The sequence below is a fragment of the Mauremys reevesii genome, linkage group 4 (assembly GCF_016161935.1).
Source record: "Mauremys reevesii isolate NIE-2019 linkage group 4, ASM1616193v1, whole genome shotgun sequence".
Lineage (NCBI taxonomy): Eukaryota > Metazoa > Chordata > Testudines > Geoemydidae > Mauremys > Mauremys reevesii.
The window spans coordinates 49,384,849-49,406,444 of NC_052626.1; the positions used below are offsets into that span (position 1 = coordinate 49,384,849).

A 21,596-nucleotide genomic window follows, 5' to 3' on the forward strand; every position below is an offset into this window, starting at 1 on the left:
TTGACTGTGCGTTGCGTGAAGAAATACTCCCTTTTGTTTATTTTCAACAAAATGCCTATTAATTTCATTGGGTGACCCTTGGTTCTTTTGTCATGTGAAGGGGTAAATAACACTTACACTGCCTCGTTTATCTTCTTTCCCTAGGCTGCATTTTCTATCTTGTGATCTTCAGGAGCTGCAGCACAGAAATGTGCAGCCCCAGGTCTTACTGAATACCATCTTGCTTTCTTCCACTTTCCCCTCACTTCAAAGACAACATGATTTGGGCAGCCATGATCTGCTAGAGAGTTAAGCATTAACATTTAGACACTCCAAAAACTGAGCCTGAGGCTTTGCTGCTATTAGGAAGTGATTTCTGATACACCAAAGGCTACAAAATAATCATATTTAAAATAGCAAGTAGGGGTGCAATGGGGGGGCAGAGGGCCCCCTCTTGGCCCCTGACTGGAGCTGGAAATTTGGCCCAGCTGCCCCTCCATCATGACGCTAAGTGGCATTACAACCCTGTGTTCCTGCTTGGCCCCCTCCCTTTGCAATACTTCTGTCAGCCATGGGAACCAGACACCCCCATTTCTGGGGAGAAGCAGAGCAGGGGCAGGAACTGTAGTCCGCAGGAGGGTGGGAGGATAGGATAGGATCCAGGCTTTTGATACTTCCTGGGAAAGTGGAAATGCAAGAAGAGGTGGGGGTCTGGGGCTTGCAGAACTACTTGACTCATGGTAGGGTGGTGCTCTTCAGCCTGTCTGCCTCTCTGGGTAATAGCTCAGGGCTGGGTGAAGGGCAGAGAGCACAGGTCTGTGTGTAGAGGTGATGGAGGGAGGCGTATGTGGGGTTGGGTGCAGGGCCATAGAGGGACAGCTCTAGGCCCCCTCTTTAGGAAAATTCTTGTTGCTCACAAGGTCACAAAATACCTAAGATGGAATGTGCTTGACCTGCAAGGCTAGTAAAATATGCTTTAGTCCACTGAAAATTTACCTATTGTGGAGTGGTACAAAGCATGCATAGAGCCGTGGCATTTTGGGAGATACTGGAACTGCCACTGGTCACTAGCATAGCTGGGATTCTTTAGCACTAGTCTTAGGCCTTGTCTACACTATAGGGGGAGATTGATATAAGTTATGCAACTTCAGCTACGTGAATAACATAGCTGCAGTCGATGTACTTAGATCTACTCACCACGGGGTCCACACTACGCAATGCTTACTGGAGACACTCTTGTGCTTCTCATTCAGGTGGAGTACAGGAGTCAACGGGAGAGCGATCTGCCGTTGGTTTAGCGGGTCTTCACTAGATCCTTCAATAAGATCCTGGATTTTGGACCAGTATGTAATCAAGCCACATGAGGGAATAGAGTAAAAAATAGAAATAGAGTGGGGGTTCATGTACAGGACGCATATATTGATCTGCACAATTTGTCAGGAATAAACAAATACCTTCATTTTAGTAATGTGCTAATTTAATTTAAAAAAGGGAAAATAGGCAAAAACTAATCTCTATGAACCAATTCTCAGTTTTGCTATGCTTTTTTTAGTCACTGGGAAATTGTACATGAGAACAGTTGTAAACGTCTGTGAAATATTAGCAGACTGATGAGGACAAGAGACAAAGGTCATTTGCTGTGGAAATCTAATCTTCAGGGGAAATAAAAAGGCCTTATTTCACCTTTTCCAGATCAAAGTCAGCCAGATCCACTTTGTTTCCTTTGAATTGTTTTTACTCCAAAAGTGGTAAGTTGATTGGAAACAGGAGAACACTGTTCCATGTCTAAGCCTGGCATTTCAGCCTCAGGAACTTTGGACACAAACTCTCTCTGTGGTTTCAGGAGGACAGCTGCCTCATTTCTTTGATTGAACATCTGTACTGGCATTTGCAGGGCTGAATCCTTGTCTTGGTTGAGACACTGGAAAAGGTTTCTGATGTCCTTACGGAATTTAGAGCTCATTCCCATGTAGATAAGTGGGTTGTAAAAACTGGCAGATTTGGCAAAAAGGCTGGCTAGGACATTGGTGAGCGCTGGCACTTGAAATCCACATGCTGACCACATAGAGATTACTGCATAAGGAGACCATGCCAGGAAAAAGGCAAAACAAATTACAAATGACACCTGAGAAGGAAAAATAACATGGGAGCATCAAAACTGTAAACACCACATTTGTAATGTCACGATTCTAGAACTACTTCAGCTTTTAGAAGCACTTCTACATTTTGTAACTATTAAAAGACCTACTCACCCAAAAGGCGCTTTCACAAAGCTCTAGCCATTATCTATCAAATTTAAAGGAAAATTCTTTCTCGGTTTCTCGCAGCTAAATAGAATCAATCAAGAAGCTATGGGAGAGTATCTGGGTCTCCTTCAAACACACTTGGACTATAATTTTGGTCATTTATTCACATTCTGATGGCTAGAAAATGGGTTTGGAAAAAGGAGGACAATTTAAGTGTTAACTCCAATGAATAAGAAAAGGCTTCCATCAGAATAATTTGCACTGTCTGCATCAGTTAGATAGAACACCATTGACACTCTTATTAAGTACATTGATTTCATAGACCTATGTGAGTACTCAAATGTACAAGCTATTTCGTTTATACCTACTATATTTCATAATCAAAATGATTTATCGTACAGGAGTGGAAATAATGAAACAAAATTTTACAGTGGAGACCTTATGTTGTTGCCAGAAATGTTGTATGGCCAGCAAATTGTGCTGTCATTTAAGGAACATTTCAGGAGGTACATGAACATGCAATATGGTGGTGATACAAGGAGAGCAAATCTTTAATCAAGTACAAAAAACATTGAAAAGTCTAATTGAAACCAGAAATACACGGATTTTCAGAGGCAGGTTGGGAAGGCTAGAAATGTCCATTCGTAAAAACAGTTCTTTGCATCAAAGAACCTAAATTTAATTTAAAATGTACACAGCATCTGGTTGAGTTATAGATTTTTTAGTGTGGTCAGCATCATAGTATCTAGGACATGGCCCAGATGGAGGCTTTCCTTATTCTAACAGTCACACCATTATCAGAGGGCCAGAATTTTTTTCCTACCCTTGCTCCTTGTCTTCACTGATACCTAGTTTCATGATTATTATTATTGTTATTTTGGGAGGAATGGTGAGGATAGGTGGGTTTAGTTAGGAGGGAATAAGCTAAATAGAAAGAAAAGTGAAGAGTTAGGGGTATTTGAGAGAAGGAAGATGGGACAGGGCAGGGGAGAAGAAGGTAGGAAGGGGCAGCTGTGGAGTGACGTTGACATGAAGAGACTGGGAGGGAGGGGGATAGTTGGAGCAACAGCCAATCAAGACAGGACACCAAAAGGCCACTTAAAACTATAGATGGTTCTCTGAATGACCAGAAGTCCCTGCCTTGGCTGCTGCTTCTCCTATCCATTGGAGTCCCCGGCTGGTTCCTCTGCACTTTTTGCTCAAGGTCACATAGAGGTACCAGCTTCATCCTGGTGCCCACAGAGCGTGTGAGAGATCTCCCTTGAACAGTTCCGGGTCCAAGGTGGTGCTGAGAGAAGGGAGGACCCTAAGGAACCCCATTTTAACCCCTCCAATCAGTGCAGCTATCCCTGCTTTGTCTGCTTCTGTAGCTGCACCTACCCGCTTGACTATCTAGCTGGTTCCTATTTCCTATTGGAAACACTCTGCGTAGGATCTTAAGAAAAGAATAGATCATAGTTAAGGCTACATTTTAGTCACAGGTATTTTTAGTAAAAGTCATGGACAGATCACGGGCAGTAAACAAAAATTAATGTGATCTGTCCACGACTTGTACTATACACCTAGCTAAATTGGGAGTGCTTGTGGGGACTGGGGGTGGGTGGGATGGGACTGTGCATGCTCAGGGGATGGCCTGGGGGGTGTCACGAGTGCTGGGGGTGTGTGGGGCCTCAGGGGGTGCCACGGGTGCGTGAGGTTGCAGGCACTGGGAGGGGGGGGGCACAGCCAATGTTCAAGTGGGTGGTCTGGGGGGCACTGCAGGTGAGAGCAGCCCAGGATCCCCACTGGTGCTGGTGGGTGGGGGGTTGGCAGGGCTGGCAGGCTCCCTACCCAGCTTCTTGGAAGCAGCGATATGTCCCTCCCTAAGCTGCCAGCTCTGCAACTCCCATTGGCCATTGTTCCCGGCCAATGGGAGCTGTAGAGGCAGTGCCTGTGGGAGGAGGCAGCATGTGGAACTAGGAGCTGAGGGAAGGACATGTTGCCACTTCTGGGGAGCCCCCTCAAGGTAAGTGCTGTCTCTCCTATGCCCCAATCTTCATCCCCCTACCCAAACTCCTCCTGTTGCAGTGGCCTGAGACTGCTCCAGCAGTGGCTGGTGCACCTGGCCAGGGGCTGCCTGAACTGCTCAGGTAGCCCCAGAGCCATCCACACCTGCCATGACTTCCATGACCTCTGTGACAAACTCACAGCCTTAATCACAGTATAGATTAAAAGAAGAGATAATGGCTGTGCTTCATATGTGGAATCAGAGATTAGAGACATATTAAGCAATCCAGTCAACTAGCCCATGTAGTTATCCATGCTGTAATGGCTTCATTGTTCCTGTCATTTGAGCAAGCTGGATCAAAGCCAGCTTGGGTACTATACCCTTAATGTGCTTACCGTAGTTCGGTTAAAATTATGATTCAGGGTAGAGGAGGGAGAGGAATATAATCATTTAAAAGTATTAGAAGAACATTAAAACCATGATAGATCACAGTTCAAGGGCTTTACTAAGGATAAGGTTGTTGAAAGGTTCTAACAATAGGAATAATGGTATGACACTTAGTGAAGGAAAATTTAGGCTGAATACAAGGAAACAGTGATGTCTATTAAACTGTGATACAGATCCAAGAGAAACTGGGGCTTCTGTCACTTAAAGCCGGACTGGATAAAACATTGGAAAACATAAGGAGGCAAAATCCTGCATTGGCATATGAAACTAGATGACCTAATAAGTTTGTTCCACATTCTCGATTTGACATAGCAACCTGCAAAGAACCAGGGCCGGCTCCAGACACCAGCCCAGCTAGCAGCTGCTTGGGGTGGCCAATAGTGAGGGGTGGCACGTCTGGGTCTTCGGCGGCAAGTCCCTCACTCCGTCTTGGAGCAAAAGACCAGCCACCGAATTGCCACCGAAGATTGAAGTGGTGGCAGCGGCAGAGCTGATTGCGATCGCAGCTTTTTTTCTTTTTTTTCTTTTTGCTGCTTGGGGTGGCAAAAACCCTGGAGCCGGCCCTGCATAGAACTCAGAGGGAGGTGTATATGTTGCAAGAAGGAAGAGTTTGGAGGAGGCACCAGGAAGTCAGTCTATGTGCACATGGGTAGAATGCTAGCTGCAGATGCAGCATCTCTGTAAACAGTTATCTTAATAAAAAAGAGCCAGTTCAGAATTATTTGTGCAAGCGTGTAATTGCTTGGTGTTAAATGGTTACGTGTTTACTAAAGATTCGTTTTTAAAATACCAAAATTAATGTTGTCGTGTGTTTGTACCTCCTCCCATCTTGAAGGTGCATTTGGGTTGGTCTTGGCTGCAAGAATGAGGAGGCATCTGAAACATTTGATATGAACCACTGCCATTCTATGCTACAGTTCTAGTTTCACTGCTTCCACTGATCAAATGGCAGGTCCCCAAACTATGTGCTTCTTCCTACTTTTTTCTTGTTTCTCTCTGTCTTTTCTTTCCCTGCTCCTGAACCTCCTAAGGCTGGCTGATTCCTTCAACACTCTCTTTGTTGCTAGTTTGTGTAGCTATTACTGCTTCTGCCTGCAATGGATCCAACAATGATTCCTGTTCCCAACCACAAACTTGTTTCTATCGAGAGAGGTTCCAGTTTAACAGGCCATACTTCTCCTGCAGATCAGAAAAATTGTGTCACCTTGACACCTCTTGAGCTTTCAGATAATAAGAGTAAGGACAAAAAGCCTCAATATTCTCTGTAATAGGATCAAGATATCTCTCCAAGAAGCATACACTAGTTTTGAAGAGAATGCTTCTACAGGAATACGTTTACTCCACCTGATACATATCTTTATGGCCAGAGAAGTGCTGTGGGATCTCATGATGAAATTTGTGGGCTAGTCATCTAAGCCTCCATACAGACTCTACAAAGTAAGTGTCTTTGTATCTTCTGATATTACTTATTTCTGGTTGAGGGGTTCTGTGAACCACTGTCTTATCAACTGCACCCACAACCCTTCATTGGTACTGTTTACTACATCACAAAGGTAGCCTCCAGACTGGTGGTGATACAGGCCCAGAAAAATGAGGAATGTATCTGGTCTTGTATACCTCCCAATCCAGAGGTTCCATGCTTTTGTAAAAAACATGCATATCTTTCTCATAGTCCAGTGTTATCATAATTTCTGCTTTTGAAGAACTCATTGGAGCATGGTGGCAAGTGACTGACAGTGAATAGAATGTTTAGAATGGAGAAGCCAAATGTACAGATAGAATCATAGGCCTGGAAGGGACCTTGAGAGGTCATTTAGTCCAGTCCCCTGTATTCACGGCAGGACTATTATCGAGACCATCCCTGACTGTTGTATGTCTAACTTGCCCTTAAAAATCTACAATGATGGAGATTCCACAACCTCCCTGGGCAATTTATTCCAGTGTTTACCCTGACAGTTGGGAAGTTTTTCCTAATGTCCAACCAAATCACCTTTGCTGCAATTTAAGCCAATAGGCTTAAGCATCTTGTTCTATCCACAGAGGTTAACGAGAACAATTTTTCTCCGTCCTACTTGTAACCACCTTTTATGTACTTGAAAACTTATGTCCCCTCTCAGTCTCCTCTTCTCCAGACTAAACAGACTCAGTTTTCTGAATCTTCCCTCATAGGTATCGTTTCCTAAACCTTTAATAATTTTTGTTGCTCTTTTCTGGACTTTCTCCAATTTGTCCACATCTTTCCTGAAATGGGCACCCAGAACTAGACACAATACTCCAGTTGAGACTTAATCAGTGTGCAGTAGAGTAAAAGAATTACTTCTCATGTCTTGCTTACAACACTCCTGTTAATATGGCCCAGAATGATGTTTGCTTTTTTTGCTTGTGATCCATTATGACCCCTAGAACTCCTTCCTAGGCAGTCATTTCCCATTTTGTATGTGTACCACTGATTGTTCCTTCCTAAGTGGAGTACTTTGCATTTGTCCTTATTGAATTTCATCCTATTTACTTCAGACCATTTCATCAGTTTCTCCAGATCATTTTAATCCTGTCCTCCAAGGCACTTGCAACCCCTCCCAGCTTAGTATCGTCCACAAACTTTATAAGTATACTCTCTATGCTATTATCTAAATCACTGAAGAAGGTACTGAACAGAGCTGGACCTACGACCGATCTCTGTGGGACCCCACTGGCTATGCCCTTCCAGCTTGACTGGGAACCACTGATGACCGTGGGAATGGTTTCCCATCCGTTATGCAGCCACCTTATTGTACCTCCTTCTAGGCTGTATTTCCATAGTTTGTTTATGAGAAGGTTATGTGAGAGAGTATCAAAAGCCTTAGTAAAGTCAAGATATACCACATCTACTGCTTCCCTCATCCACAAGGCTTATTATGCTGTCAAAGAAAGCTATTAGGTTGGTCTGAATGATTTGTTCTTGACAAATCCAAGTTGGTACTTATATTATCATCTTCTAGGTGTTTGCAAATTGATTGCTTAATTATTTACTCCATTATGTTTCCAGGTACAGAAGTTAAGCTGACTGGTCTGTAATTCCCCAGGTTGTCCTTATTTCCCTTTTTATAGATTGGCACTATATTTTCCCTTTTCCAGTTTTCTGGAATGTCTCCCGACTTCCATGCTAATGGCTCAGATATCTTCTCAATCAGCTCCTTGAGTATTCTAAGATGTATTTAATCAGGCCATAGTGACTTTAAGACATCTATATTGTCTAAGTAATTTTTAACTTGTTCTTTCCCAAGTTTTAGCCTCTGATCTTACCCCATTTTCATTGGCATTCCCTATGGTAAATGTCCAATTGCTGCTAACATTTTTGGTGAAAAAAAGAAGTCATTTTGCACTTCTGCCATTTCCATATTTTCTGTTGTCTTCCCCCCTTCATTTAGTAACGGGCCTACCTTGGTCTTCCTCTTGCTTCTAATGTATATGTAGAATGTTTCCTTGCTACCCTTTATGGCTCTAGCTAGTTTAATCTCATTTTGGGCTTTGGCCTTTCTAATTTTGACCCTACATACTTGTGTTATTTGTTTATATTAATCCTTTGTAATTTGACCTAGTTTCCATCTTTTGTAGGACACTTTCTGAGTTTCAGATAATTGAAGATTTCCTGATTAAGCCAGAGTGGTTTCTTGCCATACTTCCTATCTTTCCTATGCAGTGGGATCGTCTACTCTTTTGCCCTTAATGTCTTTGAAAAACTGCAAACTCGTTTGAACTTTTCCCCCCTTTAACTTGCTTCTGATGGGATCTTACCAACCAGCTTACTGAGTTTGCTTAAATCAACCTTTGAAATCCATTATCTATATTCTGCTGTTTTCCCTCCTGCCATTCCATGATCACTTTCACCTAAGTTGCTTTGCACTTTTAAATTCTCAACCAGTTCCTCCCTATTTGTTAAAATCAAATCTAAAACAGTCTTTGCCCTACTAGCTTTCGCCATCTTTTGAAAATAAAATTGTCTCCAACACAATCCAAGTACATGTTGAATAATCTGTGCCCTGCTATATTATTTCCCCAACAGATGTCTGGGTAGTTGAAATCCCCCATCACCACCACGTCCTGTGTTTGGAATGATTTTGTTAGCTGTTTTAAAAAAAGCGTCATCTACCTCTTCCTCCTGGTGAGGTGGTCTGTAGTAGACTCCTACCATGACATCACGTGTGTTTTTTACCCCTTTTATCCTTGCCCAGAGCTTTTCAACAAATCTGTCTTCTATTTCCATCTCAAACTCAGTCCAAGTGTATATATTGTTTAAATATATAAGATAAGGAAGACCCTATTTCATTTGGGTCATTTACAAACATTACAAATGTAAGGGATTGCTCAATAGTCTACATGAAATGGGATGGTGGGTTTCAATTCAGGTCTCAGCCAGGACTCCACATCACAACTGGTACACAATAATATCCTTGTTGGCAGACTCAGGAGGATGGCTGAAAATTGAATGAGCAATGAGACCAAACTGTCCTCTCATCTCTAAAATGATTAGGGTATGTTGGTAGGGAAACATGGGGGAAATTTTGCAATGTGAGTGGTGTGCCTGTTCCAGGGATAACTAAAAGGATTTTCATTTTCTTTTCTGTCAAATCTAGCATTTGTTCTAAGAATTAAATAACATCAAATATGTAACACGCTATATTGGAGGCAAAGAATTGTCCATTACCTGTGTAATATTTCGTTCCATGAGCCGCTGCCTTTGGCTAATTTTTTTACCTCTTGTGGTCTTGTGACTTGATTTAACAGTCTTTATTATGGACACGTAACAGAAAACCATGATGGAGACAGGAATAAAGAAGCCAGATATAAAGACTCCAATCACGTAGGACTTATAGACAACAGAAAATGTTGCCTTGATCCAGTCTATTTCACATGTACCATATTTGTGGTCTGGAAAAATTGAACATATTAAGTATGAACAAATCCCTTTATCTGAAACAATTATGGATTGTATTAACTGATGTGCACTTTACAAAGTCTTTAGAGAGGCTTATACAAGAAAAAGCTGTGTGTCATCACTTCTATAGTTAGCACCTATTTAAAACAAAATTGATTCCCCATTTAAGATGTACAGAAAATGTTATTTTCGACTATTGACAAATTGTTTGCAAAACATAATTCTCATTTACATGAAGGCTGTATTTACTCCACTCTAACAGTGTAACGAGGCCTTAAAGTGGGCATAAATTAAGTTTAAACTACCAGAGTGTTCTAGTGGGGACTTCTTGCAAATGAGATTCAGACACTTCTGTCTTTATGTATAGACTATTATGTACAGAAATGTATATTAATTCCTTGTTTTTCCATTCATCAATCGCATTACCCAACTATCAAAGGAATGTGGCATGGAGGAAATAAAGTAACTGTTGGTTTCAGTATTATCTAGGTTACTCACTTTCACACTGTCCATTAATATTCTGCAGAGTTGCACAATGATTACTACTGTTTTTAATGGATACATATGCTGGATAAGATTTTTCTCCATATAGGTAATTCTGTAGAAATGAACACTCACCTGTATAGCTACCCCACCCTAGAAGTGGTGCACTGGCCCAGAAAAGAGCGGTTGCCCATATCACAATCATGGTTAATGCAATATTTTTTCTATCAATTTTGTGAGCTGTAGGTAAAAGATAGATAACAAATTTGATCTCCAAAATAGATTAACAAGAAAGATTGTTTGCCACTACACCTGAATTTTAGAAGAGAAAATGTTAAAAAAAAATTAATGTTGTAAGAAAATAGGTACATTAAATTGTGCAATCTAACAAAAGTTAAGAGCTGAAGGAAACATTTCTTCACTTAATAGATTATATGAAAAAGAGCAGTTCCATTAATGAAATAGTATTACCTCCTTTTTTTGTAAATACAGTAGTCCAGATCAATGTTCCCTCTAATTTTTTACATCCATGTGTGGAATGAATTTTGTTATGTGCACCAATATGGAGGCGATGTGTGGCGGGGGTGGGACTGAGGGGTTTGGAGTGTGGGAGGGGGCTCAGGGTTGGGGGACAGGTTTGCGATGTGTGTGGTGGGGGAAGAGCTCTGGCTGGGGGTGCAGGCTCTGGGGTGGGGCCGGGGATGAGGGATTTGGGGTGCAGGCTGCAGCAGGGAGAGAGGCTGCGGCAGTTCTGGCGGAGCCAGGGGAGAGGCGCCTCTCCCCAGCACAGCAGTTCCGGCAAGGGCTGGGGCAGAGGCACTTCTCTCTGCTGTGTGCCTGCACGGCCCTTAATAGCCTGCTGCACGGCCATACGGCTGCTCAGTTTAGAGGGAACTTAGGTCCAGATTCCCACTTATACTGAAGCCCCTCTACATTGCTTTGATGGTATAAAGAGGGCTTAATGTGGGGGTAAATTTACAATACAAATATTTGTAAATGTTTGTTTCTTTTGCTTTACAAATAAATAAGTAAAAAGGAATTTTCTTACTGAACTTGCAAAGATTTACTTCTAAGTACTGTTGCCTGATCAGTAGTTTATGTATTAATTATATTGATTACTTAAGAATCCCCAGCTGTCACTTTGAGGGTTGCCAGGTTCTTCCCCCAATATCAGGGCCAGTATTATTCAAATTATTATATAGTTGGGAACCTTGATGTGCACAGTTGCAACACTCACACTATAGGAACCCTTTTATATTTACAAATATAGTTTATTAATACATTTAGCACAAACACCCCATGTCAGGAAGGTAGAGAGAGATACTACAGAATGTACATCTACACACCCATATACTCACACCATCTCTTGTAGAACAGCCTGAAATGTTCATCATCATCTTCCTCATCACCATCACCTTCCCCATCATCACCAATGGCCATCATTCTGGCACCTCCCAAGGCCTACATCTCTCTCTCCTACCGGCCCTGGGCTGGGATGACGCTTTTATAATATGTTACACCAATGCTGCTACGTTTGACGCATATTCAATAGGGGATTTCCCCCCTTTTCCTTATTTGTATTTCCTCACCTTACTAATGTTGGAGTGTGTTTTTCCTATAGGTTAATATATCAATGATCTCAACTCATTATCATATACATCAATTCATTACCATGGCCCTTTTGTGATTAGGTATCACATTTGTTATTTTTGTCCTTTCCAAGTTCCAAGTTGCGGTGTACCTGTTAAGTTTAAAAGGGTATGAACTCAGGAAAGCCCGTATGCCAACCTGCTTTAACACTCCTCTGTGTTAAAGGTCGCAGCCATACATGGACCTTATGCTTTAGCTCATTACCATCTATCTAGGGGAAAGGGCCCAAACATATGTATGCTAACTTTGCCTTAGCTCAACATACAGGATGTGGCCTGCAGGTCCCTTGTGTTACAGCCAAAATATACTCTAATATAAACCTATACATCTATTATAATAAAACAAATAATCAAACCCATAAGAAAATAAGAAAGTTATAAGAAAAGATATATAGGCAAGTAAACAGGCTACCCTTAGCTGTTTCTCATGTACCTGTGGTCAAAACTTCCCCTTAAACTCTATTTTTGGCTCCCCAAATATCTGGGGTTTTCTGTTCAGCCGTTTATCTGTGCAAAGTTTATCTGTTCAAAGTTCATAGGCCTCAAGCCTTATGTTAATTTGCTGAAATTAATGTTTTATAGGATTCAGGCCTGTAGGTTTCTTGCATTACTGCTGAATATAATGCAAAGCAGCATATAATGCAAAGCAGTAAATATAATAAAGGCAAGCTTGCCCACTGGCTACAGTAGCAGTGACTATGACAAAGGCGAATTAGGCCACTGGGCAACAGTACCTTTTGATATATTTAAACCTGGTGTACTTGTTAGGTGGTAAGGTTGGCTGGTAGCAACCAGAGAATTTTAACTCATACCAGCATAGCATTTAGGAGAAATTTTCTAGGAACTTGCTTGACAAAAGAGTGAGTTGGCTTCATTTCCAGGTTTTATCAGTATCATCAACCACTCGAGGATCCTTTTCCTTTGCCTTTGAAAATGAAGGACACACTGTCTTTGTCATATATGGAATAGGAACCTTCTTGTGGTGGTGATGAGGAGGAACTCAGATTCCTAACCCTGGCAGGAAAGTATCAGAAAACTGCTTGACTATAATTGAAAGAATGAGTCTTCTTCTTCATTACCTCCTTTGGTAATGGATGATCGTGTAATGTTCCTCCCTCACATCTTTCCCTAAAAACTTTACATCTTTCTCCTAGTTTTATGTCTCCACCTGTTCTCTTGTGCACTTTCCATGGTTTCCTTGGTAACCTTGTGTGACAGACACACCTTGGCAATGCATCCTCTGTTCTTTGTGAACAGGTCTCACCTTAGACCCGACAAACACATTACACCAAACAGAAATCTTACAGGGTATTTATATGAGGTGTCTACAGAAAGCTTATTATTTGTCAAGACTCAAATCTTTTCAAGATGTGTGTATAGCTAAGATCAAAGGAATAATGGGTTTATATTGAAAGTATGCTTTATGGACTTGCAGTAGGAATTCATGACCAGGAGTTGGTGTATGTATGGAAGGGGTGGGCAAACTACAGCCCGTGGGCTGGATCCATCCCGCCAACCATTTAAGTCTGGCCCTTGAGCTCCTGCTGGGGAGCAGGGTCTGGGGCTTGCTCTGTTCCAGCGCTCCATCTGGAATATTTAGATTTTCGTAAAAGAACAAAAGCTTAGTATTGTATTCACAAGTGCACCCCTAATTATACTGGAAACGTTTGAGTATTAGCAAGGTAAAAAAGACAATTGTTAATATATTTTCAATCTAATTCTTAGGCTTGATTTTAAAGATGTCAAGTATATAATATTGTCAACACGTTTAATAAAATATACCTTGGAGGTAGTGATTTGATGTTTGGCAAAGAAAGCTGACATACCTTGGTGAGGCTGGCATCCTTTAATGTATCTGATGACACTGATGGCTGTCAGAGTATTAATACTGATTAGACCAAAAAAGAGTATTATAAATCCGTCCACCTGACAAGGAAGGGGTAGAGAGAAGGAGAAAAAAAATCCAAACTCTTGGTATAAAGGGCATATCTCAAAGGTAGAGAACACAAAAAGAACGTGACATTTATTAATATTGAGTATGTTTCTACTAAGTATTTTGAAAGAGTTCTTTTTAATATTTATTCACACATTCGATTCTAGACTAACTGCGTTTGATCTTGCATGCACAGGAACAGCTTACTTAAGGGCAGCAATTGAAAACGATTACTTTTTTTTTTTTTTGCAGGGGAAAAATCCAGGAGCAAGACTAAAACAAACCCAATTACTAAATAAAATACCAATGTCACAGGAATCTTTACATTCTCCCGTTATTAAGTTGGGTTCTAAGTATTCAGAAAAAGATTAAGAATCTAGAAATGTAAATAATGCACTTACCTTGCATGTCCATACGGAAGTGATTAGAAAGCCATCATCTCTAAGAACATTAAACAGCTCTAGAATGCCCCTTGAATAGCCAAAGAGGGAAATGCCTGCATCTGAGACAGCAAGATTGAAGGTGAGATAGTCCTGAGGGTCCAGGGAATGTCGTTGGTTGTACATGATGAAGATCACCCCTCCGTTGCCAAGCCAAGAAAGCCAACCTATGCAATTAAAAGTCAGTGCTGTAGGACAACTGGAGAACAATTTGAAAGAAAAATATTAATTGGTATTTTGCACTTTCGTTTTTTCCTGCAAAAGAGGGTCATGTCATTGGCTTGTCCCTTTCCTTAAGTTGTGGCATTGACTGACACTGACTTGGAGTCCCATCAATTTTGAGCTACAGATGATGGCTGTGACAGAAGAGGTTAGATCAGGATTTCTCAAACAGGGGTCGCTGCTTCCATAGGGAAAGCCCCTGGCGGGCCAGGCCGGTGTGTTTATCTGCCCCGTCCGCAGGTCCAGCCGATCGAGGCTCCCACTGGCCGCGAATTGCTGCTCTGGGCCAATGGGAGATGCTGGAAGCAGCAGCCCATAAGTCCCTCGGCCCATGCCGCTTCCAGCAGCTCCCATTGGCCCGGAGCAGCAATCCGTGGCCAATGAGAGCCGCGATCGGCCGGACCTGTGGACGGGGCAAGTAAACACACCGGTCCGGTCTGCCAGGGATTCCCCTACAGAAGCGGCGACCCCTGTTTGAGAAATCCTGGGGTAGACAAATATATTGAGCAATAATGGGAGGAATTCCTAGAAGTCTGACAAGAGCAGGGAGAGCCTCAGGTGGTTGCAATTAGTAAAATTAAACTTTCATTGGAAATCTCCTAATTAATTCACAATTTGTGAAGAGAATTCAAGAGACAAGTTTACTGAATATGGAGAGACTGGAATAATTCCTAAAACCCTCTTTCCTGGCAGGCATTTCCAATAGTGCACACATCTCACCAGTAATATTGTACATAACATACTTGCATAAGAGTATTTTTGAATAAAGCTGGAACAGATCTAAATAGTTTATATTACATTGGCCATCTCACAAAACAGCCTGTTTTTCAGGTTCACAAACAAAATAGCAGTTGATCAGACCTTGCCCAGGAATTAAGGAACAGAAAAATATCAGAAAACATTTCTGCTGTTTTGGGGCAGAGAATTTACTGCTGCTAAAACAGCTCTTTTGTAACAATGAAACATTCAGAGAGGAGTTTCTGGTACTTAATGGGCTTTCCATAACCTGGAACTACCTGGAGACTGAGCAATGCAAAATACCCCAAATGGGCTTTCCACATATCTAACCTCAATGAAAGAATCGAAGCCACTTTGAATAGCTTATGAGGAATCCAGAAATAGCACAAGAAGCCTTTCCATCAGGCTGAAACATCTAGAATAGACAGTCACTCTCCCAAAATTCTAAAAGTTTGACCAAAATGAATTGGGCATTTGAATACACAAAACAGGTTTTTAAACTCCAACCCCCACCCAGAATTGCTATTGCACAACACCTGGAAGGGAATTCCATTAGAATCTCAAAATATATTGCAATTTTGGGAGGTTGTTGTTTATCTGAGAAAAGGGGGTCAACTTTTCAGCTCTTTGCAGTCCAGAAATAATGGGTAACCCCACATGATTTCTGGTGGCCCATATACCATATACTAGCCTGGTCTGAAACTGTTGGGGTTTTAGGAAGGGTATATTTTTAGTCTTGCCTCATTATCAGTTAAAGCCAAATCTAGGCATGTATTATATATTTTTTCAGAAGATATTGGCTTCCATAAACCAGAAATTGTTTGCTGTTGCTTGCAAACTTTGTTAAAGAGTAATGGCCAAAGTGTGATTTTTCCAAACCTGATCAAGTGACTGTCAAAACTGTTCCAGTTTTGGACTTCAAAAATTAACTAACTTCTTTAGAGATCATGTCCCCAGCATGACTCTGTTTGAGGAAGACAGTGAAGCCAAATTAATAGCCTCAACAAACCTTGGCCATGAAAACAGACTACAGTTAAAAAGTAAACATGGCTAGGCTAGGTAGAAGCAGCTTTAGGGAAACATATATTATATGCAGAGAGAGTCCAGAATCAAAACAGGGACAGTCAAAGTGAATTAAGATTCTAAAAGGCCTTCTCAAGGTTATTAGGAGTCCAGCTCAGTCATATTTGGCCCGGGGGCGGGGCATGATGGAAAACATGGCTTCACACATATTCCAGATGTGAAAATATTTCTCGAGAGTTAGAAAATAATCCTACAATTCCAATTCACTATTATAGACCATGTGAAGTTAAAAAATAAAAGTAAACTAATTTAATAAAAATATATTTCTAAAGACTATGAATAGATTTCTTCATTCAGTCTACACAGCAAGTAGACAGGGAGTCGTCTTGTGTATTATTCAGAGTCTCAAAATCCTGATAAATTTGCTGTGATTTTCACTCACGCCATGAATTAAAGTAGGCTTGTGTTTGCTATTTTATGAAACTATTCCTGCATGTAGCTATAATTTATTATGTATAACTGAAACAATGTAAAAACTACTTAGTTCCGTTTTAGTAGTAGGGCTTTCAGTATCAAAAATGTTTGATTCATAGTTATAACAATAACAAATATCTTTCCTACTAACAGCATTGTAGGTTTGCGGTTTGTATTTTGGACAAAACAGAGCAGATGTTTTTGATAATCTATTCAGATTGTTACAGATACAAATAATGTGGAACAATCCCAGGAGTTTTTGACAACTTCTAATTCTAAGGGAAGGAAAGAAATTTTGATTTTATCGTTGTGAATTCCTTAGGATGGTGTAGTACTATGCTATGAAGGGCAAGTATGTAGAGAACTGGTCTTCACTTTTGATTTCCCGCCCTACCCCAATTCCAGTTTCCATTTTACACTACTCAATTCATGTTTTAAAGCTAGACTCTTTCTGAAAGCTACCAATTTCTCATTTATTTTTAGCTGGATTTTTATAGTGATAAATTAACCTGAAATATCTTCAACAAAGTATAACAGCAGCAGCAGCAACAAAAAGTAGATAAGCTGTGAATTAGTCTTTGGATAACAAATATACAAGTATTATGGTAAGTAAAGTCCACTTCCTTTGTTTTTAAATAACTGCAATTTCTAAAACATACATAAGATTCAACTTTACCCTTGAGAAGGCACAGGTATACCGATTTTCCACAAACTCACGATAAGCTGACTGCACATCTCTCTTCAGAGCAAAGAACAGAAGATAAAATTTGAAACACAGCCTGAATTTGCTTTTTACTTACCCAGTGTGAGCAAGTAAACCCCAATGATGGTTTCCCAATCCTCTGAGACAGCAAACCCAGACTTGTTACTGTGCAATAAGCTGGAGCTGTCCATCAGCACCACTCCCTCACTTTCTGGAAAGCTCGGATTCAGAAAACACAGTAGTAGGTGCAACTATTTCTCTCTCTTTTAAATAAGTATCTTACAGAACTTCTTTGACTCTTCTTTAGCAAGAGTAAGATACTTCTTTAGTAAGATAGCAGCAGCAACTATGTGGGAAGTGCTAAAAAGGAAGCTGAGCAAGGAGGTAAGACAGTGATCTACCATCTACTGAGCCTCAGCTGCCACTCAGCATCAATATAATTAGCAGCATCAGAAGTGCTGAGCTACTTGGTTTAAAGCCTCAGGATCTGATCCACACATGGCCCAAATCTGTCTTTCACAGAAAGAGCTTTCTCTTAACCTCAATAGCCCTTAGAATGATGGAGCCGACAGTCCTGCTAAAGGTTTCCCTGCATGAACCCTTGCATTCCTTTTCTACCACTGAGCCACTTAGCAGGAACATGTAATATCCCGATGATGGTAGAAAGGATCAGTAAATGCTGTAGAAATTTTCCCAAAGAGATGCCCCGTGAAATACAGTAGAATCTCAGTATTACGAACACGTGTTACGAACTGACCGGACCCGTGGAACTGGAATTACACAATCAGGCAGCAGCAGACACAAAAACAAACAAACAAACAAACAAAAAGCAAATACAGTACAGTACCATGTTAAACGTAAACTACTAAAAATAAGGGAAAGTTAAAAAAAGATTTGACAAGGTAAGGAAACTATGTCTGTGCTTGTTTCATTTAAATTAAGATTGTTAGAAGCTGCATTTTTTGTCTGCATAGTAAAGATTGAAAGCTGTATTAAGTCAATGTTCAGTTGTAAACTTTTGAAAGAACCATAATGTTTTGTTCAGAGTTGTGAACATTTCAGAGTAATGAACACCCTCCATTCCCGACATGTTTGCAATTCTGAGACTCTGCTCTACTTCGTTTTGATGCTGACACAAAATAGAAGGTGTGGAATGTATCAAACATGAAAACCAAACTGTGTGTGTTGTGGAGGAACTATACATTTATTTAGAAATATATTAAAGCTTTATTTAATAATAAAACATGTGCACTGCTCAAGTAGCAAATGATGAAGTACATACAGCAAAGCTTTAAGGTGCCTCTGGATTCTTGGAAGATAGCAAATGAAATTTACTGAGTATTTGACAATGTGTCCCGTGTCTAAATATTTAAACATTCTCCCTTTTTTAACCTTTTTTATTTTTTTTTATTATTATTATTTTTACGAGGGAGAGAAACAAGTTAAGAAGAGAAGAAATGAGAACAATAAGATCTCCTATATGGGTGATTTCTATTACTCCCAGAGAGCAAGCAAAGAGAAATCAGAATTTGTAAGGTTGCATAGAGATGAAAAGGTATTAGAACAGTGGATGTAACAAGTGGAACCACAACTATAATGCTTTACACAGTACTAGTCACTGTACTGTGGGCAGGACTTCGCTAAAATTGAAGAGGTGTATCAGAGGGTAATCAGACTCAATTCGGCCTGCAAAAAGGAGTAGTAATTATAAGGAATGGTAAATTTGGTTGAGAAAACTTGGTTCTACATAATTTAGAAAAAAATGTGAATCATAATTCCAGAACATGTGAAATGGAACTAAATCTGCCTAAACTGTGGTTTAAATATTGAACAAACTTTGAAATCAGTAAGAAAAGCCACCTGGCATATATTAAAATTGAAAACAGTCCTAAACAGATAAAAGCCCATACATTTGAAGCTGAACCCAAGCAAAAAGCAGAGTTTCTGTTGCTTGACAATGGAAGGCATTCTGCAGAGTTTGCAGCCATACTGCAGTGTCCTTTGGTTGAAGATACACACCCATAACTGGTCAGTTCAGTCCATAGTTTAGGAGTGCTCCTGGATTCCTTGCTGATGCTAAGTGCTCACATAGCAGCATCCATGAATAATGCTCTTTGCCAACCACAGATGGCAAGGAGGCTCTGTCCCAGTCTGGCAGACCACCCAGGCTCAATTATACATGCCTTTGTCACTTCCTGGTTGAACACAACCACATCTACTTCTGCATGAAGCTCTCAGCCATCAGGACCCTCCAATTACTGTAGAATGCAGCAGCACATATCCTCAGCAATCTGGGCTACAGGGAGCACAAGTTATCTTCTGCACATTACACTGTTTTCCTATAGAATAATGTGTTAAATTCAAGATGTTGGTCCTTTTCCCCCCCAAGGGGCTCAATGACTTGGGCCCAGGATATCTAAGAAATTGTTAAAAGAGTTGGGCTGAAGTGTGTGGTCAACAACATTGCTTCTCAAGCACTCAGAAGCACGACAAAGGCAAAGTTCACCTGTGCAGGAAATGGAGCTTTCTTCTCATAGGCTGGCCCAAGATTCTGGAACAAACTCCCATAGGAATGAAGAACCACCTCAGCACTCACTCCCTTCCATTCCAAGTGCCAGATGTACTACTTTGACCTCATTTTCACTAATATAAACACAGAGTATAATTTATTAAAAACAAACAAAAACCTGTGCATGCAATTTCCTCACTGGGTAGAGAATAAGAGCAAGGATGAGATACACGTAACAGATGTTAGTCATGTTGCTTTATACACTACTGGTGCTCAGATACTATAGGGATGAGGTTAGTATAAGAACTGGACTGAAATAGGATTTTTTTGAAGATGGGGAGTGCCAGTAGTTACAAGTACTAGACAAACTGCTGAGCTGAGATAATGAAAGAGTGCATATGTTCAATGGCTATTAGCCAGGATGGGCAGTAATGGTGTCCCTAGCCTCTGTTTGCCAGAAGTTGGGAATGAGCAACAGGGGATGGATCACTTGATAACCTGTTCTGTTCTTTCCCTCTGGGGCACTTGGCACTGGTCACTGTTGGAAGACAGGATACTGGGCTAGATGGACCTTTGGTCTGACCCAGTAGGGCCATTCTTATGTTGTGTTCTTATGATGATTTTTATTTCCAATATTTCCTATGGATAAAATGGCACTAAAATGCATTTGTTTTCTTGTATGACTTTGTACTCATGTTTTAAGGAGTAGATGAAATGCAATACTTGTGTGGGGATGTCTAAGAATTCACTGGTATCAGAAAAGGATTTCCCTTTGAACAAAATTAATGTTACAAAAGAAGGTAGTTGAAAAATTCAAAGGTTGTGGGAAGAAGCATCCTGAAAAATTTCAACCATTAAAGCAACAAATCACATAATCTCACAGTTCTTAAATAAAATTATTAAAATATGTATGTGCACACACACACAGCACACATGTGAAATAGTTGCCTCCCTTCCCCAAAGAATTCCACCATTTCAGGAAGTAGAACCTCTCTTTTGGTATGTTGTGTAATTATTTAATTTGAAGAAATTTCCTCCTCTCAAACTGTACTGATTTGGTAGGGCAGGCTGAGAGTCACCTCCTGTAGAGAGATACTATTTTGGGGAAGTGACAATATTAATCCAGCCATTACAGGGCTGCTCTAATTAAGAAACTCCCCTGTGTATTCTGTGGCTAAGTCTACCTGAGAAATTTGCATTAAAAAAAAATCCCCTGAACCAGCATCCACCATAAAGTGCTATAGTTATAATGTATTTCAATTTTAGACTTACAAAGCAGTAAGAGCTGTATTGTGATTTTGTTTTAGTGCTCATGAAGAAATTACATTTTAAACAGTTTCTGTTACAATACCCAATTAAAACAGTTACACATTTAATGATCATGCAAAAAAGATAAATGTGAGTTAAGAGGACCACAGATTCCGCCAGTTTCATGCTGAAATTTTGACTGGGCAGGCAGATGAATGAGCAGGTTAACAGCCATAAAATTTTTCAGAACCTTAAACAGCCAAATGAACTGCAATGAAGGATTCTGAAAAACTGATTCAGGTTCTGTAGTTTCCACATCGGAGTGTTGCTCCTTTAAGATTTCTGAAAGCATGCGCCACATCTCATCCTTCTCATATTTTGAAAGGCACTTCAGATTCTTATACCTTGGGTCAAGTGCTGTAGCTATCTTTAGATATCTCACATTGGTACCTTTGCATTTTGTCAAATCTGCAGTGAAGGTGTTCTTAAAATGAACAACATATTCTGGGTCATCATCTGAGACTGCAGTAACATGAAATATATGGCAGACTGTGGGTAAAACAGAGCGAAACAATTCTCCCCCACAAAGTTCAGTTACAA

General features: G+C 40.5%; 1 protein-coding gene across 1 annotated transcript; it reads right to left on the reverse strand.

Annotated features, from left to right (window-relative positions):
- Positions 1-1,540: 1,540 nt before the first annotated feature.
- Positions 1,541-17,430, reverse strand: LOC120405215 (opsin-5-like). Its single transcript, XM_039538625.1, has 6 exons — positions 17,337-17,430; positions 14,041-14,246; positions 13,533-13,632; positions 10,193-10,297; positions 9,344-9,567; positions 1,541-2,104 (listed from the first exon to the last, which is right to left on the reverse strand). Exons 1-6 carry the CDS (start codon positions 17,428-17,430, stop codon positions 1,679-1,681), a joined length of 1,155 nt encoding a protein of 384 aa, XP_039394559.1. The 3' UTR covers positions 1,541-1,678.
- Between the last annotated feature and the right edge of the window lie 4,166 nt (positions 17,431-21,596).

Bases quoted from the DNA above. Each gene is read 5' to 3' on its own strand.
- LOC120405215 (XM_039538625.1), bottom strand. From the start codon at position 17,430: ATGGACAGCTCCAGCTTATTGCACAGTAACAAGTCTGGGTTTGCTGTC. The intron at 9,568-10,192 runs GTGAGTGTTCAT...CAATTTTTCCAG, and splicing joins AGGGTGGGGTAGCTATACAG to ACCACAAATATGGTACATGT. The intron at 2,105-9,343 runs GTAATGGACAAT...TTTCCTTCTCAG, and splicing joins TGGAACGAAATATTACACAG to GTGTCATTTGTAATTTGTTT.